The sequence below is a fragment of the Silurus aristotelis genome (genome assembly GCF_946808225.1).
Source record: "Silurus aristotelis genome assembly, chromosome: 28".
NCBI lineage: Eukaryota > Metazoa > Chordata > Actinopteri > Siluriformes > Siluridae > Silurus > Silurus aristotelis.
Genome location: NC_139601.1, coordinates 16,732,880 through 16,752,847, shown reverse-complemented (window position 1 = coordinate 16,752,847; position 19,968 = coordinate 16,732,880). Strand labels below are relative to the sequence as shown.

The 19,968-nt window shown below is 39.9% G+C and overlaps 2 protein-coding genes and 2 pseudogenes across 4 annotated transcripts; all 4 read left to right on the top strand.

Moving 5' to 3' along the window:
* The first annotated feature begins 247 nt into the window (after positions 1-247).
* On the top strand, positions 248-1,378 carry LOC310722161 (trace amine-associated receptor 1 pseudogene; annotated as a pseudogene). The gene has a single exon. The product of its transcript is annotated as a trace amine-associated receptor 1 pseudogene (transcript).
* Positions 1,379-8,238: 6,860 nt separating this feature from the next.
* On the top strand, positions 8,239-12,970 carry LOC310722192 (trace amine-associated receptor 13c-like; the record flags this gene model as incomplete). Its single annotated transcript, XM_083534564.1, has 2 exons — positions 8,239-9,161; positions 12,901-12,970. The coding sequence occupies 2 exons, from the start codon at positions 8,239-8,241 to the stop codon at positions 12,968-12,970; spliced, it is 993 nt and encodes a 330-aa protein (XP_083390690.1).
* LOC310722252 (trace amine-associated receptor 13c-like) lies at positions 11,990-12,781 on the top strand (the record flags this gene model as incomplete). Its single annotated transcript, XM_083534609.1, has 2 exons — positions 11,990-12,244; positions 12,545-12,781. Coding segments are annotated over 2 exons (492 nt in total), but the record flags the coding sequence as incomplete, so codon positions are not given.
* Positions 12,971-14,736: 1,766 nt separating the features above from the next.
* On the top strand, positions 14,737-15,729 carry LOC310722154 (trace amine-associated receptor 13c pseudogene; annotated as a pseudogene). Its single transcript has one exon. The product of its transcript is annotated as a trace amine-associated receptor 13c pseudogene (transcript).
* The last annotated feature ends 4,239 nt before the right edge of the window (positions 15,730-19,968 follow it).

Genomic DNA, 19,968 nt, shown 5'->3' with positions numbered 1-19,968 from the left:
TAAAAGCAACAGTTGCTTTAAATATAATAAAATTCAATATAATTATAATATAATATATAATACATTTTATAATTATTTTCCAGATTGGTATAAAACATGGCAAAACACACACACTGCTTCATTAATAAATTTGAAACATTTTTTATCAGACTTTTGTTATATTTTGTTTCTTACACGTAACAAATGCTAAAAAAACAGGTGGAGAAATGTAAAAGTGTCAATCAGACTTGGGGGCGTGGTCAAATTCTAAGCAATATAAACATCAGAGCTGGCTTGCACTCATGTATTTGATTAAAACTTGGGACTTAATACTTTTCAAAAGAAACAGCCTTTAATATACTGCTTTATTTCTGAATATCCTTAATGTCCTTATATTGCTGTCTTCATGAACGTGACAAAGTTAAATCTCTCGGATCGCTGTGAGCATTTCTCCTGTCCAGAGAGATCTGTATCTCCTGCAGTTTATATCTTACTGTACGTGTGTTCAGCTGCTGTGGTTCTTCTAACAGTGTGTGGAAATCTGCTCGTCATCATCTCTGTTCTTCACTTCAAGCAGCTTCACACTCCAGCCAACATGCTCGTGCTCTCTCTGGCCGTGTCGGATTTCCTCGTCGGTGCTTTACTGATACCGTATCTGTTTATCTGGATAATGGAGTCATGCTGGATTTTTGGAAAAGGTTTTTGCATCTGCTTTTTTTTCACTTCCAGTTTCCTCCCAATCGTAGCCATGTACAATATCGCTTTAATCGCTGTGGATCGGTATTTCGCTCTCTCTAACCCATTTTTCTACACAAGAAAAATCTCTACAAGGATAATGTGCATTGTGGTTTATTCGAACTGGTGTGTGTGTCTGGCATATAGGATGACATTTTATTATTTCAATATGAGCTCCATGAATTTTCTAATGTGTCCTGGAGAGTGTTTTCTCATTATAAATAAGGTTTGGACTGTACTAGATTTTGTTGTATCATTAATATTTCCACTTTCTGTCATAATCATATTGTACAGTCGGGTTTTTCTGATCGCTAAGAAACACGCCACTGCTATCAGAGAGCTTAATAATCACACACGACCTCAAACACAGAAAATCACCTCCCACTCCATGAAATCTGAGAGAAAAGCAGCCAAAGTCCTCGGTATTATAGTGTCCGTGTTTATGGTGTTTTCAATTCCATTTTTTATTTACACTTTATTAGGTGATGTTGTTAAACTACAGGCAGAAACTGCTCATCAACTTTCTATTATTGGAGGCCTCAATGCCACCATTAATCCGTTTATTTACGCTCTGTTTTATCCGTGGTTTAGGAGGTGCATTAAATTAGTTATAACTCTGCAAATATTCCAGACAGATTCTGCATTGATCAATGTTCTTTCATGAAAAAGTGAATAATGCTATTATATTATGTAACATTATGCAATTAAAACAACTGCAACAATTTAGATTTGCATCAATAATATGACATACTGTATATTATAATGTTATTATTTGTTGGAAATGGGTCATTACATTTGTTACAAATGCTAAAATGAAAATTAAATCCACATAAACTTAATACAATAGGATACAAACTGTTTAGTAAACAGGTGAAAAAAGGTATTATAAACTATATGGAACTATAAATTATATTTTGACATTGTGGGTGGTTTCGGAAGGGAAGGAGCAGGGAAGTCTAAAAAGGGCAACCCTTCTCACCCCTGTTCTCTGTAAAGGCTATATTTCACCATCCCAGAAAACAAGTCAAGTTGCAATGGATATTTTCTGGTGTGTACTTTCACCTATCCAGTAACATTAACCTCATAAAGCACCTTGTTGATATTCCTCCAGGTGTGATGTTGCATTATTGCCCATACTGGTTACCTAATCACAAAAAAGTCGCCCAAGACCAAGAAAGCTTGAGGCAATTCCTGGAGCTGGCTGGCTATTATCAGAGGTTTCTGTCTATTTTATATGGCGTCACCAGCCTGTTGACTGACCTCACTAAACATACCATACCAAATCATGTCCAGTAGAACAGTGGCAGTGTGATTTCTACTTGCGTTCCTGTTTCTTTACTTTTACAGACTGACACATCAGACAGTGGTGTCAGTCTATAATTACAGTCTAAAATTACACTCTTGATATCACCTAAATGAGGATGAGTTTCCTCTTTTGAGGGTTTCTTTCTCATAACATCTAAGGGAGTTTTTCCTTGCCACATTCGCCCCATGCTTCATCATCAGGGATAAATACACATAATTTACCTTAGTTCTTAAATTCTGTAAAGCTGCTTTGAGACAATGTCCATTGTGAAAAGCGCTATAGAAATAAACTTGACTTGACAGAGGCTCAGGTTCCATTTTGTCCCTGGTGGTGGAGTAAAAGTTGTGCCCTGGTCATCAAGTGGCCCATCTTTATAAAACTGTAAAGCGTTTTGCTGGAGTGCTTTTCTGATCCCACTCCAGCAGCTCAAATGCATGAAAGATACTAATGCATAAATCACTTGTTGGTATCTGGCAATTAAACCACTCAAATACTTTACAATCTCATATGATAAAATAAATACCATCAAATACAGTCCCCATTAACAGAACAATGAGCTGCATTAAATCATGCAAAGCCAAACCTCATGAAACTAACCATCACTACACCAGAACTACATTAATACAAATGTCACAATAATTTCCAAAGTGACAAATGCAGCTCGGAAATGAAAGTGGCCTACATAATTTCCCTGCTATGGGCTACCACTATGTGGGAATGTCAATTGGCCATCTGCTTCTCCTACAGCACCTTCTTTGAAGAGTGGGTCACAAATGGTGCTATGGTTATGTTGAAGCCCGTCTTACAGGTGTCCGTGTGTGCCATCGCCAGACACGTCAGAAATACAGAATAACCCCAACAACATCATTAATGATTATCTGTGGAACACAACCTTGGCTTGGTTCGAGGAGGGGGCATTGAAAATGGTGCATGAGGAAGTGTAAGCATCAGAATGAAGACAGAATGAAGAGAAGGAAAAACACCCTGGATGTTGTTTGTACAAACATCCCTGGCACATACTGGGCGAAGCCCCACCCCACCTTGGCTACTCAGACCACATCTATTATGCTAATCTCAGCATACAGACCTCTCAACAGGCGTTCAAGACCAGTTCTAATGCAGGTGAGAACCTGGTCAACAGGAGCCATCTCTGCTCTTTAGGACTGCTTTAAATACACTGATTAGGACATGTTTAGGAAAGCTGCAACCAACAGCAACATCATCAGTCCACATCATCAGTGACCACCTACATCAGCAAGAGCATTGATGATGTCACCATCTTTAAGTACATCATCTTATGCCCCAACCAGAAACCGTGGATGACTGGAGAGGTCCGTGCACTCCTGAAGACCCGAGACTCAGGGCAGGCGACAAGGTGGCGCTAAGAACAGTGATGGCCAAACCGTCCCAGAGGCAAAGCGTGCACATGCCCTGAGTATCCACAAACACTTCATGGACAGCGGCGACACACGGCGCATGTGGCAGGAGATCCAAGCCTTCACTAACTACAGGACATCATCACCTGCCCGTGACAGTAATGGCTCCCTTCCAGATGAGCCAAACAGCGTCTACGCCCGATTGGAAGCGCAGAATGATGTGGCAGTGCGGAAGACCACCCCTCCTTTCAATGACCAGGTGTTTTGTTTATCCATTGATGATGTAAGTAAAGGTCTAAGCAGAGTCAACCCACAGAAAGCTGCAGGAGCAGACAACATTCCTGGCAGAGTGCTTAGGGGATGTGGAGAGCAACTGGCTGATGTTCACACCGACATCTTCAACATCCCTCTCTGTGCTGCAATGTTGTCCCAACATGCCTAAAAAGCCCTCTGTACTCTGCCACAAAGACTACCATCCCATCATTATGAAGCGCTTAAAGAGGCACATAAAGAACCTGCTGCCTTAAACACTGGATCCACTACATGCTGCGAAAACCGCTCCACTGACAATGCTATCTCCACCACACTCTAACTGACCCTGAAAAACAAGGATTCATACGTACAAATGATGTTCATGGACTTCAGCTACAGTATCATTTCTCAGCACATGACTGGAACAGCTGAGCCTAAGCCTGAACATTTCCCTCTGTAACTGGATCCAAAACTTTTTGACTGTAAGACCTCAGGCAGTCTGAGCACTGAGGCCCCTCAGGGCTGTAAATTCAGCCCCTTGCTGTTCACCATGCTGACCCTTGACTGTACCAATGAACAGCTCGAACCACATCATTAAGTTTGCTAATGACACGACCGTGGTGGCTCTTTATGAATTCATCTTGTTTGCTGTTGCATGATGGCCCTTGGGAAATGTTGTTTTGTTTCACTGTGTACTGCACCGTGTATGATTTTAATGACAATAAAGCCAACTTGAGTTGATTATGGCCGTTTTTCTTTTGCTTGAAATTAAATGTAATTATTTGAATAGAGTTTTTCCATTGGGCATTGCCCCCAAAGTTGTGCTAAAAGTGTGCTGGACTAAATATACAATTTGGATTTTATTTGTGTCGATGTAATTAAGTGAAAGAGGCTCTTAATAAAAAGTACTCACAGGAATTGTAAAGCACATACGTACATAAACAGTTTTGTTTCAACAACGTATGACATCATACAGTATGTGTAAAACTGTCAATCAGACTGGGGGGAGGTCAAAGTTGTAAGCTATAAAAACACCAGGGCGGGTTTGTGCTCGTATATTAGATAAAGATTTTTAACTCCTCATATTATTTAAGGGCAGAGATAAATGGCACTGTGTTATTTTTAAATATCTTGTAAACTTTTAACATTTGCTGTGTTCATGAACATGACGGAGTTGAATCTCTCGGATCGCTGTGAGCATTTCTCCTGTCCAGAGAGATCTGTATCTCCTGCAGTTTATATCTTACTGTACGTGTGTTCAGCTGCTGTGGTTCTTCTAACAGTGTGTGGAAATCTGCTCGTCATCATCTCTGTTCTTCACTTCAAGCAGCTTCACACGCCGACCAACATGCTCGTGCTCTCTATTTCAGTATAAGCTTCATCAATTTATTACTGTGTCCTGGAGAGTGTATTTACTTCATAAATGAGGTTTGGTCTGTAATTGATCTTATAATAACATTTATATTTCCACTTTCTGTCATAATCATATTGTACAGTCGGGTTTTTCTGATCGCTAAGAAACACGCCACTGCTATCAGAGAGCTTAATAATCACACACGACCTCAAACACAGAAAATCACCTCCCACTCCATGAAATCTGAGAGAAAAGCAGCCAAAGTCCTCGGCATTTTAGTGTCTGTGTTTCTGGCGTGTTTACTTCCATATTTTATTTACAGTTTTTTAGGTGACGTTATTGTAATACATGCAGAAATCCTTTATGAACTTATTGTTTTTGCATACCTCAATTCCACTATTAATCCGGTTATTTACGCTCTGTTTTATCCGTGGTTTAGGAGGTGCATTAAATTAATTATAACTCTGCAAATATTCCAAAAGGATTCTGCATTCATCAATGTGCTTTCATGACATTTCAGACATCATTCTGATGTTGTGCCCAAATATGGCTTTTACAATATGTGTAGCTTAAACAGCTTTAATAAATCAGATTTGCATATATATATATTCTAATGTATTATAATAATAAAACACATTTAATGGTAATTAATATTTGTTCTGTAAAATAAAGTGTTGTACATTAATTTAATTATATTAATTTAATTAATAATTTGGCATTTTGAAGAGCAGATTCCAGTGCTCTACATGTCAATAGCAGTATTTTCAAATCAATGCCATTTCTTTGGGAGCTAATGTAAAGTGGAAAAGTTCGGGTGATGTAATAGTATCTTCTAGTCTGATTCTACTGAGAGCTCTTGCAGCTGGAGCTTGTTTATGCACTTAATAGTACATTTTAATACATATTTCAATAATCCAACTTAAAGGTAACTATTTTTTGCATAATTTAATGACATCTACACCAAAATCAAATAACACAAGGAGACACAGCCCTGATCAGAGGCCAGCAGCAGGTCATTTACCACTTTAACCATCAATACCTATTTGCTTGTAACAATTTCCACTCACAGAATTTCTGAACAGTTCAGGTTTAAGGGTCACTTCCTGTTTTTAAAGCTCCTAAGCCAAACATATGCTCCATAAAAAAATGTCTTCTACTAAAATTTTTTTAGTGCAACTAAATCAGCTTTACTGAATCATCATTAATATAATATAATATATAATCATAATGTATTTCATTATCTACTATCAATATTTTAATGAAATATTTTTAAAGGCAATGAATATTTTTTGTTAAATGATGTCCTGGAACGCACATGTCATTTTTTGCAAATCTACAATTCTACAGTGTTGTACAGATACCCAGATATAATCATGCATTTTAAAGGCCAGATAAGGATGAATGACTCACTCCATTTGCCAGCATTAATAAATGTGTTTGACGGTAACAAGGAACAGGATGGAGGATGTATTCTGACCATAGACACAAGCTGTCAAGTAAATATCTCCATATAGTGCATATGTGGTACATTTCTGTACAATGTAAAAAATAAACTATTACCTATTTACCTAGTTATTACCTAACTATAACCAATGAGTCATGGATCCTGTTTTGTTGTCAGATCTCAGGAACTTTTACTAGCAGAAACACAAACATAAAATAATATGATTACATTGGATTATAAATGACCTCAAACTTTCACTCCCACAGTCAATTATTTAAGAGAAAAAACATGTAGAACCTTCAATGCAATTAGGCCACAAATTCATACTTAAATATAATTTCAAGTATCCAGTAATGATGTGTGGAGCTGACTAACCAATCAAAAGGTCCAATCCAATGTTAAACTTTACACACAAAAATACACAAACACAACAAATAATGGGTGCAGAGCCAAATTTTACTTGACCTTGGTTTATTCAAACCTCTGAGTCTGTGACAAACCAGTTTTGTATTTGGTTTTGAAAGTGCATTGAATAGTGTACACTAAATAAATGAGTGCCTGGATCTCAACAAAAATGTGCCTGTCTCCAAAGTATTTTTACAAACTCCCATGTTAAGGCTCTACAGTAATGAGTGAGTGAAGAATGACTGTAAAACAACCAAAAGGTTTTCTGCTCATCAAATCCATTTCCCTCCCTAACAAACTTAATAACAAACGTTTCTTGATCTGAGCAGAAAACACTTTGAAACCCTTATGCAGGTTAAAGAGTGGCAGCCCAGAAACTAAGAGACTCTGGTTGCCAGTGGCTGATGGAGAAGGAGTGGGATGTAGAAGAGATCATCAAACTGTTGGAGTATTTTGTCTTGAATGACTGAGTTGGTCAAGTGGTTGGCAGGCCTCTTATTTCCTTGAGTAAGCACAGGTAGGATAGGTGGTCAAAAAGTCCTGAATATCCTTCCTGGTGGAGGGCCACTGGGGAAACTGAAAGCAGTAAACAAGTGCTTTAGATTTAGGAATGCGCCCTCAGTCCAGGAGTAGCTCCAGCAGGTGGAGGTGAGCCCATGGGAGGGAGGCTGGCAACAGGCACTATAACCTCTGATGATGGCCAATAAAAGTTGGCAAAGCCCAGGAACCTCTTAAGCTGTTTGCTGTTGTCTGGGCTAGGTGGTCGGCCATCTCGGCTTTCGGACAGGTTTGATGTAAGAGATTTGGAATGTTGGGTGGATGCAGAGAACTCTCAGGAGTTCTCGATGTGTGGTGGCAACACTGAAATAACATGAATGCCAATGGGACAAAGGCTTCCTGCTTCCTGTTCAAATGTGTTCATACAGTGGTGGCTGGTACCCATAGGAAAGTTTCATGGTAGTGGATGGCAGAGAGTTAGGGTTAGGGTTTCTTTGGCTGATGGCAGCTTGAGTAATGGACAAAGTGGGCCATTCCAGAAAACTGGTTAATCACAAAGAGGATGACAGTGTGAACGAGGGTGGGAGGCCTGTTCCAAATCCATGGCAACTGGGTACAATTGTTTTCCAGTTTGTGGAATCCTTACATGCATTATTAATTAAGCAATGACAAACGATTCTTTAACAACACTGTATGAGATCCAATGTCTAAAACTCCCAATGAAACTGGGGGGGGGGGGGGGGGGGGTTTGGTCAAATTCTAATATATAAAAACATCAGAGTTGGCTTGTACTCTCATTCCTGGATTTGTATTCATATTTTTCAAAGGCATCACCAATTATACTAATTTTACTATCTTGGAGACTTTTTTTTTTATATATACAGTATTCATGAATGTGACGGAGTTGAATCTTTCGGATCTCTGTGAGCATTTCTCCTGTCCAGAGAGATCTGTATCTCCTGCAGTTTATATCTTACTGTACGTGTGTTCAGCTGCTGTGGTTCTTCTAACAGTGTGTGGAAATCTGCTCATCATCATCTCTGTTCTTTACTTCAAGCAGCTTCACACACCGACCAACATGCTCGTGCTCTCACTGGCCGTGTCGGATTTCCTCGTTGGTGTTATGCTGATACCGTCAATGTTAATCTGGACATTTGAGTCATGCTGGATTTTTGGGACCGGTGCCTGCATCAGTTTTTGGTTTATTTGCATTTTCCTTACAGTCATGTCCATCTATAATGTAACTCTGATCTCTGTGGATCGCTATGTTGCTCTTTCACACCCTTTTTTTTACACAAACACAATCTCTACAAGGATAATGTGCACTGTGGTTTACTGTAACTGGTGTGTGTGTCTGGCATACAGCATGACATTCTATTGTTTCAATCTAAGCTTTTTAACCTTTTTAACATGTCCTGGAGAGTGTTATTTCTTTCTGAATGAGGTTTGGTCTGTAATTGATCTTGTATATTCATTTATATTTCCACTTTCTGTCATAATCATATTGTACAGTCGGGTTTTTCTGATCGCTAAGAAACACGCCACTGCTATCAGAGAGCTTAATAATCACACACGACCTCAAACACAGAAAATCACCTCCCACTCCATGAAATCTGAGAGAAAAGCAGCCAAAGTCCTCGGGATTTTAGTGTCTGTGTTTCTGGCGTGTTTACTTCCGTATTTTATTTACACTTTATTAGGAAGTGTTATTAAACTACAGACAGAAACATTTCAAATAGTCATTATTGTTAGTTTTCTTAATTCTACTATTAATCCATTTATTTACGCTCTGTTTTACCCGTGGTTTAGAAGGTGCATTAAATCAATTGTAACTTTGCAAATACTTCAAGCAAACTCTGCATTAATCAGTGTTCTCACATGAATGGGCTTTTTTCATTTCCCATTTAGAAGTTATAACTATTGCTATTATATTATATACTATTATGAAATATACACCCTATTATATACAGTATAAATATATCACATTATATAATATCAATATTGGTTTTTTTTCATATTATTTGTATAGTCATTTTAATTCTTCCTCATACTCAGAATAAGAATGAAATTAATTATTTAGCACTACATTCACAATAGTTTACATCAACAAGTCTGTGCTTTTAATCTTAAAACATTTATTTAAAAAGAATTTGCCTTTTTAAACTTTAATTCATTATTTCCATGTAATTTTTGCTGTGGACACATTATGGAAGGTGGTAGCTCACTGGTTAAGGCATTTGACTGTGGATCAGAAGGTCACAAGTTCAAATCCCAACACCACCAAACTGCTACTTGAGCAAAGCCCTTGTATGCCTTCACACCATCAAGGCCCTTAACACACACCCCCCCCCCCCCCCCCCCCCTGCTCAATTGTAGGTCACTCTGGATAAGGGCGTCTTCCAAATGCCGTAAATGTAAATGACAAATGTACTTAAAGAATATCGTATGTTATTGTGCTAATGGAAGATGGGTGTATTACATTGTTCAAGGGTAACGCAAAACATTCTGGCTTTGTTAAATGTCTAGGTATCTTTCATGGTCTAGGGTTTAAGGTTAAGGTTAGGACCTGGGCCTGTTGCAGCAGTACTTTCAGACTTGGGCAATGACATTCAACTTGAAAATGATCTGAATATTATCAGATCTCTGGGTCATTCACTAGCACAAATTAGAACAGGCTAAATCAAATATAAAAATTATTTCCATGTTTAGACAAAGAGGCAAACCAGCAGGTAAAGTTTAAACTTGAAAAAGCAAATACTGCAAGTCCAGACTGAACATGTTTGTGTTTAGTGTTTTGATTTTGATTGAATAAAAAAGAAAAAGTGCAATTAAAATTGTCTAGTAAATGAGAGACCAGAGCGCAGTTAAAGTTCTGCCTGTGTCTAGAGTCTTCCTCCACACCCTCACTGCCAGGGTTCTTGCCAAATCATTAGACTAAAGAAAGACACCAAGGTCACCACTAAAGAAGCCCCACCACTTATTTAGATCATCAAACTCCTTGTGCTTCTTCACCATAAAAAAGAAAAACATCTAGCACTGCTCTCCCTATGGAGCCAATCCACTGGATGCTCATGGACAATCTGAAATCCTTTCTGGAGCTCTTTGTGTGTGTGGCAGCTGTTTGGTCATGGTTGGAGGAGGATGGGCTTTGTGATTTCTTGCCATCCAGCAGCTGCCAGGACCACCACTGGTTCCTTCTGGTTGCTGCTTTCTGATGGAAGCAAAAACAGTAATCTGGAAACCATGAATTGCTACAGACCTTTTAATATCAAGAAAGACCTTAACAAGCATCAGTATGTATATACAGGAGAACACATCAGGCCTTGATGGACTCATGAGATGAAAAGAACACTGTCTATAGAATCATTAAATTCACGGCAAATAACATTCAGTTCATGGCATCTGGAACTACATACTTGGTAAAGGTACTGTAAGGTGTGTGACAATAGGATAAAGTGGAGGTCAGGGGGTTAACCCTCAGTTCACCCATCCACCCTTGATTGGAGTTTCATGCCTTAGTGGGGGAAATATTTGTAGATTGGTTCTGCAGTAGTAAGGAATGAAACAGTATGAAATGTGTGTTGCATTGGCTAAAGAAGGACGGATGATAACTTTACATCAGAAATATACAGGCAGTGACCCCTTTCATCCTAAGCACGGATTCATCTTGAGATTTCCTCTTGAAAGAGGTCAAAAACAAGACCCTCAGACATGCCTTTGACCAAGTGAAAGTAATTGATGGTTAACAATTTAAAAAACATTGAGTGATGCCGGATACTCGAACTAAGAAAGAGGACCAAGGTCTAGCAAACGACCCAACGGAAGGTCATACAAATGCGATAGACTTCAAATTTACCATATTGATCTCCTAAAACCATGGAAAGAATAGTTCATGTGACTCTGGCAATGGTGGATACAAGGATCGGAAGGAAAAGATCTAAGACCAGAGGTAAGGCCAAGAGGTGTGCCCTGATTTACCCCAATCCCCAGTGAAGACCAGCTCTTTCCTCCCCAGAAAGCACAAGTATGAAGTTTGCAATAGGAAATTTTCAGATGTGATTTGACCTCAAAAACAAGTGGACAAGCCTCATAGAAATAAAATGTTTGGCCTGGTCAGAGACAAAAGAACGAAAATTTAATGAGGCGGTTTGAAGGCCTGGCTGACTGTTTACGGAATGACATGTCAGACACAAGTCTGGGGGGCCAGGGGAATTTATACCAGGTAGTGGATCGTGAGGAGCTCGCCTTTGCTCTTCAGCAGCCTGAGGCTTTCTGTCGGAGAAACCAAGTGCAGCATAACTTCTGAAGTTCTGGCAAAAGCTGTGCAGTCCTCAACATATCATTCTCCCTTTTACTCTAAATGTATTAATATTTTTCATTTAATAGCATTAGTAAGAACTTAAAGAAGTAATAAAAAAAACAGATAGACAATACAGAAAAAAAAATTCCCACAACCGATGAGATCATACGAATAAGACTGTTAAACAAACTTGGGGGGGCGAGGTCTGATAGAACGCTATAAAACCTCACAGATGGCTTGTGCTATCACCTATTAGTACTGTTTTTCAAAGGCAACACCAATTCTATTGTGTTATTCTTTTAATTTCTTGTAGACATACAGTATTTTAAATGTTTTATTCATGAACGTGACGGAGTTAAATCTCTCGGATCGCTGTGAGCATTTCTCCTGTCCAGAGAGATCTGTATCTCCTGCAGTTTATATCTTACTGTACGTGTGTTCAGCTGCTGTGGTTCTTCTAACAGTGTGTGGAAATCTGCTCGTCATCATCTCTGTTCTTCACTTCAAGCAGCTTCACACGCCGACCAACATCCTCGGGCTCTCTCTGGCCGTGTCGGATTTCCTCGTCGGTGCTTTTGTGTTGATTCCAATAACAGTCTGGTGGATCGAGTCATGCTGGATTTTTGGGACTGGTGCCTGCATTCGTTTTTGGTTAATTTGCAGTTTTCTCACAGTCTTATCCATCTATAATGTCGCTCTGATCGCTGTGAATCGCTATTTGGGTCTTTCACACCCTTTTTTTTTACATAAACACAATCTCTACAAGGATAATGTGCACTGTGGTTTCTTCTAACTGGTGTGTGTCTGGCATACAGGATGAGATTCTACTATTTCAATATAAGTTTAATAATTTTTTCTACTGTGTCCTGGAGAGTGTTTTATTTCTCTAAATAAGGTTTGGTCTGTAATTGATCTTGTATATTCGTTTATATTTCCACTTTCTGCCATAATCATATTGTACAGTCTGGTTTTTATGATCGCTAAGAAACACGCCACTGCTATCAGAGAGCTTAATAATCACACACGACCTCAAACACAGAAAATCACCTCCCACTCCATGAAATCTGAGAGAAAAGCAGCCAAAGTCCTCGGGATTTTAGTGTCTGTGTTTCTGGCGTGTTTACTTCCGTATTTTATTTACAGTTTATTAGGAAGTGTTATTAAACTACAGGCAGAAATTATTCATATAGTTATTATTGTAACTTTTCTAAATTCTACCATTAATCCATTTATTTACGCTCTGTTTAGGAGGTGCATTAAATTAATTATAACTGGGCAAATATTCCAAACAGATTCTGCATTAATCAACATTCTCTCATAAAAAGGATTTTTTTTAAAAATGTGCCCAAATATTACTACTGGTATTGTGCCCAATTATTATGTTTATGATAATAAATATCACTTAACAAATAAGTCCCATGTCATCAGTATGGCTAAAGCAGAGTAATGAATGTATTTCTTATGAGGAACTTTCATTTTCATAGAAAATGATCTGACAGGCAAAGCATGCAGGAAATTATTTCCAACTAAGCCCCAATTATCTACTTATATTTCAGCTATCCAGTTGTAAAGTGTGGAGTGCAGCCAAGGATATCATTCACATAAATACAAACAAGTGCTATGGCCTGGCCAAGATCTAAAACCAAAAACGGGGTGACATAGTTACTGAGGCTGATTGGCTGACGGACCTCACCAAAAATGCACCAACAAATAAGTGGATGAAGCCATGCAAACAAACATTCTGCAAGGTAAAATATGTTTTGAATTGACTAAATAATCAGTAACATTGGAAGTGCTTACTGTAAAATTACACTTTACAAGAAGTGTTCCCTACTGTTCCAGTGTTCCCTACTCTCACTACAAATCACAATATCATTTGCATACATTATAGTCCATTGGGGACTCCTGTCTGACCTCGTCTGTCAACCTGCCCATCACCACTGCAAACTGGAAAGGGTTTCGAGCCGATCCTTGATGCAGTCCAACCTCCACCTTGGACCAGTCCTTCGTTCCTACTGCACACTTCACTGCTATCACACTGTCCTCATACATGTCCTGCACCACCCTCACTAACTTCTCTAACACACCAGACTTCCTCATACAATACCACAACTCCTCCCTCCACCCTGTCGTGCATTTTCTCTAAATCCACAAACACACAATTTAACTCCTTCTGACCTTCTCTATACTTCTCCATCAACATTTTCAAAGCAAATAATGCGTCTGTGATGCTCTTCCTCGGCATGAAACCATACTGTTGCTTACAGATGGTCACCTCTTCTCTCAGCCCGGCTTCCACTACTCTTTCCCATAACTTCAATGTGTGACTGATCAACTTTATGGACGTTTGTACCATCTGTCTGGACTTGATAGGAGGCCATGAACCAGTATATTCAGGAGTCTCTCTTTGTAGGGATCATTTGCCCTTCCTCCTTCCCTGCTGGGCTGGGTTCTTCTTTGTGGAAAAAAAAGACAAGACCCTCCACCCATGTATAGATTACCGGGGAATTAACGCCATTACTGTCTAGAATTGCTATCCCCTACAACTCATGGTTTCTGTGTTTGAGCTCCTCCAGGGGGCCTCCATTTGCACAAAGTTGGACCTGAGCAATGCCTACCACCTTCTTCTAATTCAGTAGGGAGATGAGCGGAAGACTGTGTTTAACACCCTTTACAGACATGATGAGTACTTGGTAATGCTGTTCGGCCTGACCAACGTTCCAGCAGTGTTTCAGGCTCTGGTCAATGATGTTTGAAATATAAACTCATGATTTTATGCATTGGGCAACAGGTATCCTCAAATCTCATTCTGAATACTGGCATCCCACAAGGCTGTGTTCTAGGCCCACTACTCTACTCCCTGTTCACCCACAACTGTGCTCCTCTGCATAACTCCAACATCTGTATCAAGTATGCAGATGACACCACCATGGTCAGCCAATCAAACTTGGGGGTGAGGCCAAATTATAAGCTATAAATACGTTACAGCTGAGTCGAGAATTCATTGGATTAAGAATTAGGAATTCAAGGAACCACCATTTACACTGTGCTTTTTAAAATCATCTACTTTTTTCATTTGCTGTGTTCATGAACGTGACGGAGTTGAATCTCTCGGATCGCTGTGAGCATTTCTCCTGTCCAGAGAGATCTGTATCTCCTGCAGTTTATATCTTACTGTACGTGTGTTCAGCTGCTGTGGTTCTTCTAACAGTGTGTGGAAATCTGCTCGTCATCATCTCTGTTCTTCACTTCAAGCAGCTTCACACACCCACCAACATCCTTGTGCTCTCACTGGCTGTGACGGATTTCCTCGTCGGTGCTTTAGTGATGCCTCCGATGTTAATCTCGACATTCGAGCCGTGTTGGATTTTTGGGAGAAGTTTCTGCATTTGTTTTTGGATAATTGGCAGTTTAGTTTTGGTTTTATCCATCTATAATATCGCTCTGATCTCTGTGGATCGCTATGTCGCTCTCTCAAACCCATTTTTCTACACAAACACAATCTCTATAAAGATGATGTGCACTGTGGTTTATTCTAACTGGTGTGTGTGTCTGGCATACAGCATAACATTCTGCTACTTCAGTCTAAATTCCACGAATTTTCTAATGTGTCCTGGAGAGTGTTTTTTCTTTCTGAATGAGGTTTGGTATGTAATTGATCTTATATTAACATTTATATTTCCACTTTCTGTCATAATCATATTGTACAGTCGGGTTTTTCTGATCGCTAAGAAACACGCCACTGCTATCAGAGAGCTTAATAATCACACACGACCTCAAACACAGAAAATCACCTCCCACTCCATGAAATCTGAGAGAAAAGCAGCCAAAGTCCTCGGGATTTTAGTGTCTGTGTTTCTGGCGTGTTTACTTCCGTATTATATTTACAGTTTATTAGGTGACGTTATTAAAATACAAGGTGAAATTATTTGTACATTAATTTTACTGAATTTTGTAAATTCCACCATTAATCCATTTATTTACGCTCTGTTTTATCCGTGGTTTAGGAGGTGCATTAAATTAATTATAACTCTGCAAATATTCCAGAGAGACTCTGCATTAATCAATGTTCTTTCATAAAAATTCCTTATAAAAATAAGTCTCCTTATTTTTAATTAAGAACAAATCACACAAATAAAACATTGATATAATATAGATTAGGATGTATTACAATTTATAATAGCAATGTTTGTTTTGTTATTCGTATTTTGGAAGTAATTTGTCTTGTTACAGATACTAGAAATAAGAATTCAATTAAAACAAAATCTACATTGTAAATGTTGGTAAAAACTTGATTATTAATGAATAATAAAGGTCATAAATTATCTTTTGGTGTCTTAAAATGTTATTTATTTCTCAAAATATATTTTATCACAAAAGAAAACAGCAGAATGCTAATGAACAGTAAATGATAATAATATTTGATCTGGCAGATGAGCCGTGTTTTGAAGGAAAGTCACGTATCATTTTTGCAAATCCACACATCTACAGCGTTTTACAGAAACACAGGTATAATGTAATATTTTAAAGGGGAGATGAAGATCCAGAGTGAAAGACTGCATTAGCAGGATTAAAGATGAATTAGTGCTGCATCAGAGTCAGTATAATTAGTCGAAAAGTCAGGCATTGTGCAAAAACAGACAAAATACAACTATAAAAATCTACTAAAAAAAAGTAGATCATTCCATATGCTGCATGAGGACAAAGATGTCTTGTTTTGGAAGACACACTTGTCCTCAGCAGCAGAATGATCTTATTCCAGCTGAACACTTCAGATCTAAGGGTCTTGTTCAGGGCCCAACAGTGTCAGCTTGTGTTGTTGGGATTTGAACTCATGACTCACGTATAAGCAGAATTTAGAGGTTGCAGCAGAACCTGGACCAGTTGCAGCAGTAATGCAAGAACTGGACCCTGATATTTAACTAAAGAAAGAACAAAATTCTCATATTTCAAAACACAGGCAGATCTCAGGGACTGCAGGACCTTCATTAAGCAGAAACATACAGAATGTCGGTGAGTGTACAATGTGGTACAAATCAGGCCACGGTGGTCTGTGGGTGTAACCTGATCTTACCTGTAGGTGAAGGGAACAGAGGTGATGAGGAGGGGATGGGCAGAAGTGGCAAAGGTATACACACCCTTTACTTAAATAGAAGTGCAAATACTCATGTTTTAAAAGACTCCAGTAACAGATGAAGTACTGACTACACTTCAAGTTAAAGTAAAGAAATTTGGGCTCAGACATGCACTTCCGTAAAAAGTATCCTTTATTACTACCTGTTTTAGTGTCATGCTGGTAACTGGACCTCACATTATATCAATGTATTAATAAAAAAAAAAAGAAAAAAAAAGAATCCATGCTGAACAACCACCATGTAGAATACAAGCAGAGAAAATGATAAGAAGATAAAGAAATGAATGAATATAACACACAATGTAACTGAACATGACAATGGTCTGCTTGCAGAGAGAGCATTGCAAACTAGAGAAATATGCTGAGAAGGGTTGCCATGTGCTTCATATCTTGTCCAGTGTGAGGCAGCGTAACCGGAACAGAGAGTCCCTGAATGTGGTGCTTAAGTTCTAAGAGTGTAACAGTGACATCATCAGTACAACAGATGCCCATTACACTATTTTATAATAACAGGGTTCGGGGAAATGTTCACACCAGAAATCGTAATTATTTGTGTGTGTGTGTGTGTGTGTGTGTGTGTGTGTGTGTGTGTGTGTGTGTGTGTGTGTGTGTGTGTGTGTGTGATGATCTTCTTAGGTGTCCTCAAAATCCTCTGTAGGTCCAAAACGGTGCAGTTCCCAAACCAGGCAGTGAGGCAGCTGCTCAGGATGTTCTCAATGGTCCCTCTGTAGAACGTGGTCGGAGGGTGTTGAGATGGGTTTTTCTCAGCCTTTTTAGGAAGTAGAGATGCTGCTGGGCTTTCTTGGTGATGGAGCTGGTGTTGAGTGACCAGTTGAGGTTATCTGCCAGATAAACACCAAGGAATTTGGTGCTTTTGATGATCTCTACGGAGGATTCATCGATGATCAGTGGAGAATGGCCGCTCTGTGCTCTACTGAAGTCAACAACCAACTCTTTGGTTTTGTCAACGTTCAGAGACAGGATGTTTGCTCCACACCAGGCTGTTAAATGGTGCACCTCTTCTCTTTATGCTGACTTGTTGTTCTTGATAATGAGACCCACCACGATCATGTCATTGGCGAACTTGAGAATGTGGTTTGAGCTGTGCATTGCCACACATTCGTGAGCAGAGTCAGCAGAGTAAACAGCAGTGGGCTAAGCACACAACCCTGAGGGGCCCCAGTGCTCAGTGTGGTGGTGCTGGAGATGCTGTCCTTGATCCGGACTGACTGAGGTCTCCAGTCAGGAAGTTCAGGATCGAGTTGCAGAGGGAGCTGTTCAGGCCCAGTAGGCTCAACTTCTCAATCAGATCCTGAGGGATGATTGTGTTAAATGCTGAGCTAAATCTATGAACAGCATTCGTACATACGTGTCCTGGTTGTACAGATGGAGGGTCGTGGAGATGGCATCGTCCGTGGAACGGTTTGGAAGCTGGGTCTTGATGTGCCTCATGATGAGCCTCTCAAAGCACTTCATCACGATGGGTGTAAGCGCAATGGGAAGATAGTCATTGAGGCAGGAGACAGTAGACTTCTTCGGCACAAGGAGGATGGTTGTCGTCTTGAGGCATGTAGGAACAACGTTGCTGCTCAGGGAGATGTTGAAGATGTCGGTAAAGACATTCGCTAGCTGTTCTGCACGTTCCCTGAGCACTCTGCCAGGAATGTTGTCTGGTCCAGCAGACTTCCATGGGTTAACTCTGCATAGAGTTTCCTCACTTCAGCTGTGGGTAGACAGAGCACCTGGTCACTGGGAGGAGGGATGGTCGTGGATTCTCGATGTGTGTGCATGCTTCGCCTCTCTGATGGCACGGGACAGTTTGACCCTTGCTGTTCTTAAGGCCGTCTTGTCCGCTGCTCTGAAGGCAGAGTCTCATAGTTTCACGCACTTTTGCGGTCATCCACGGCTTCTGGTTGGAGCGTGTAGTGATGGTCTTGGAGATGGTCACGTCATTGTGTCAGCTAAAAACTCGATTTCTTTTTTTTTTCTGCAATCTCTCTGTAAACATCTGATGCCTTAAGAAAGAAGCGAAAGTACAGTAATGTCTGGTTAAATTTTTTCCAATGGTAAATGCTAAGTGAGGAGCCAAAAAAACAGATGTTTACACTTTGATCACTCCACCAAAAAAACTTGATGAATGTATTCTGACCATAGAAAATAGCTGCCAAGTGAATATATATAGTTTATCTGATACCAGACATGTCTATGGTATGAGAAGAGAAGGGAAGATAGGTGTATTTTAGTGGTCATGGGTAAAACATATCTTGCGTTTATTCAATTTCCAGGTATCATTCAGGGACTACAGCAGAACTCGAAAATGTTGGAGCAGAACTTTCAGACCTGGGCCCTGACACCGTCAGATTTCAAGGAAATGTCCTAGCACAGAATGTAAAATAAAAAATAAATAAAAATATGTATGTACTACAATTATGTTGGGACGTGACCTCATGAGGAACTTTCATTGTGATAGAAAACGATCTGACAGACAAAGCATGCAGGAAAATCTATTCAACTAAGCCCCAATTATCTACTTATATTTCCGCTCGTGAATTGTGGCTTGCAGTCACCTGATAAAATGTCCATGTGTCACGCGGCGTAGATGGAGGCGGAGGCAGAAATATAAGCCGGCGTTTTTATTTCACAACAAGGCAGAGCCAACATAAAGCACCCACAGAGCGGGATAATCCGGCAAACGGCAGTTCGTAATACAAATAATAAACACAAAATATCCACGGTGCGGGATGCGGTGCGGAGGCAGAGACGGAGAAGTGTCAAAAGTCCGAGGAGCGACGGGAAACGCACACGCCGCCGTGGAGAGAACGAGGAATCCGGAAGGAGAAGATGCGTAGCGGGGGAAGCATACGTGGAGCAGCGAGCCACCAGGAACCTGCACAGACCAAAACGAGACTACACACACGTACATACAATAACCGGCAGCCCGTGTAGGTGAGCGTGGGGTTTATATGGGTGGTGCAATGGAAAATGGAGATGAGCCTCAGCTGCTCCTTGTGAAGCCGGATTGCGAGCAGCTGCAGGCGGGCGGGGCACGCAATGGAGCAGGAGCGCGGTGCGTCAGGGAATCCCAGGGAAAGACAGCCTCCGAAGGGGGCGTGGCAGGGGGATTCCTGACACCATGTTTTTAGGTGTAAATATTTAAAAGAATATGTAAAATTCTGATGTATTAA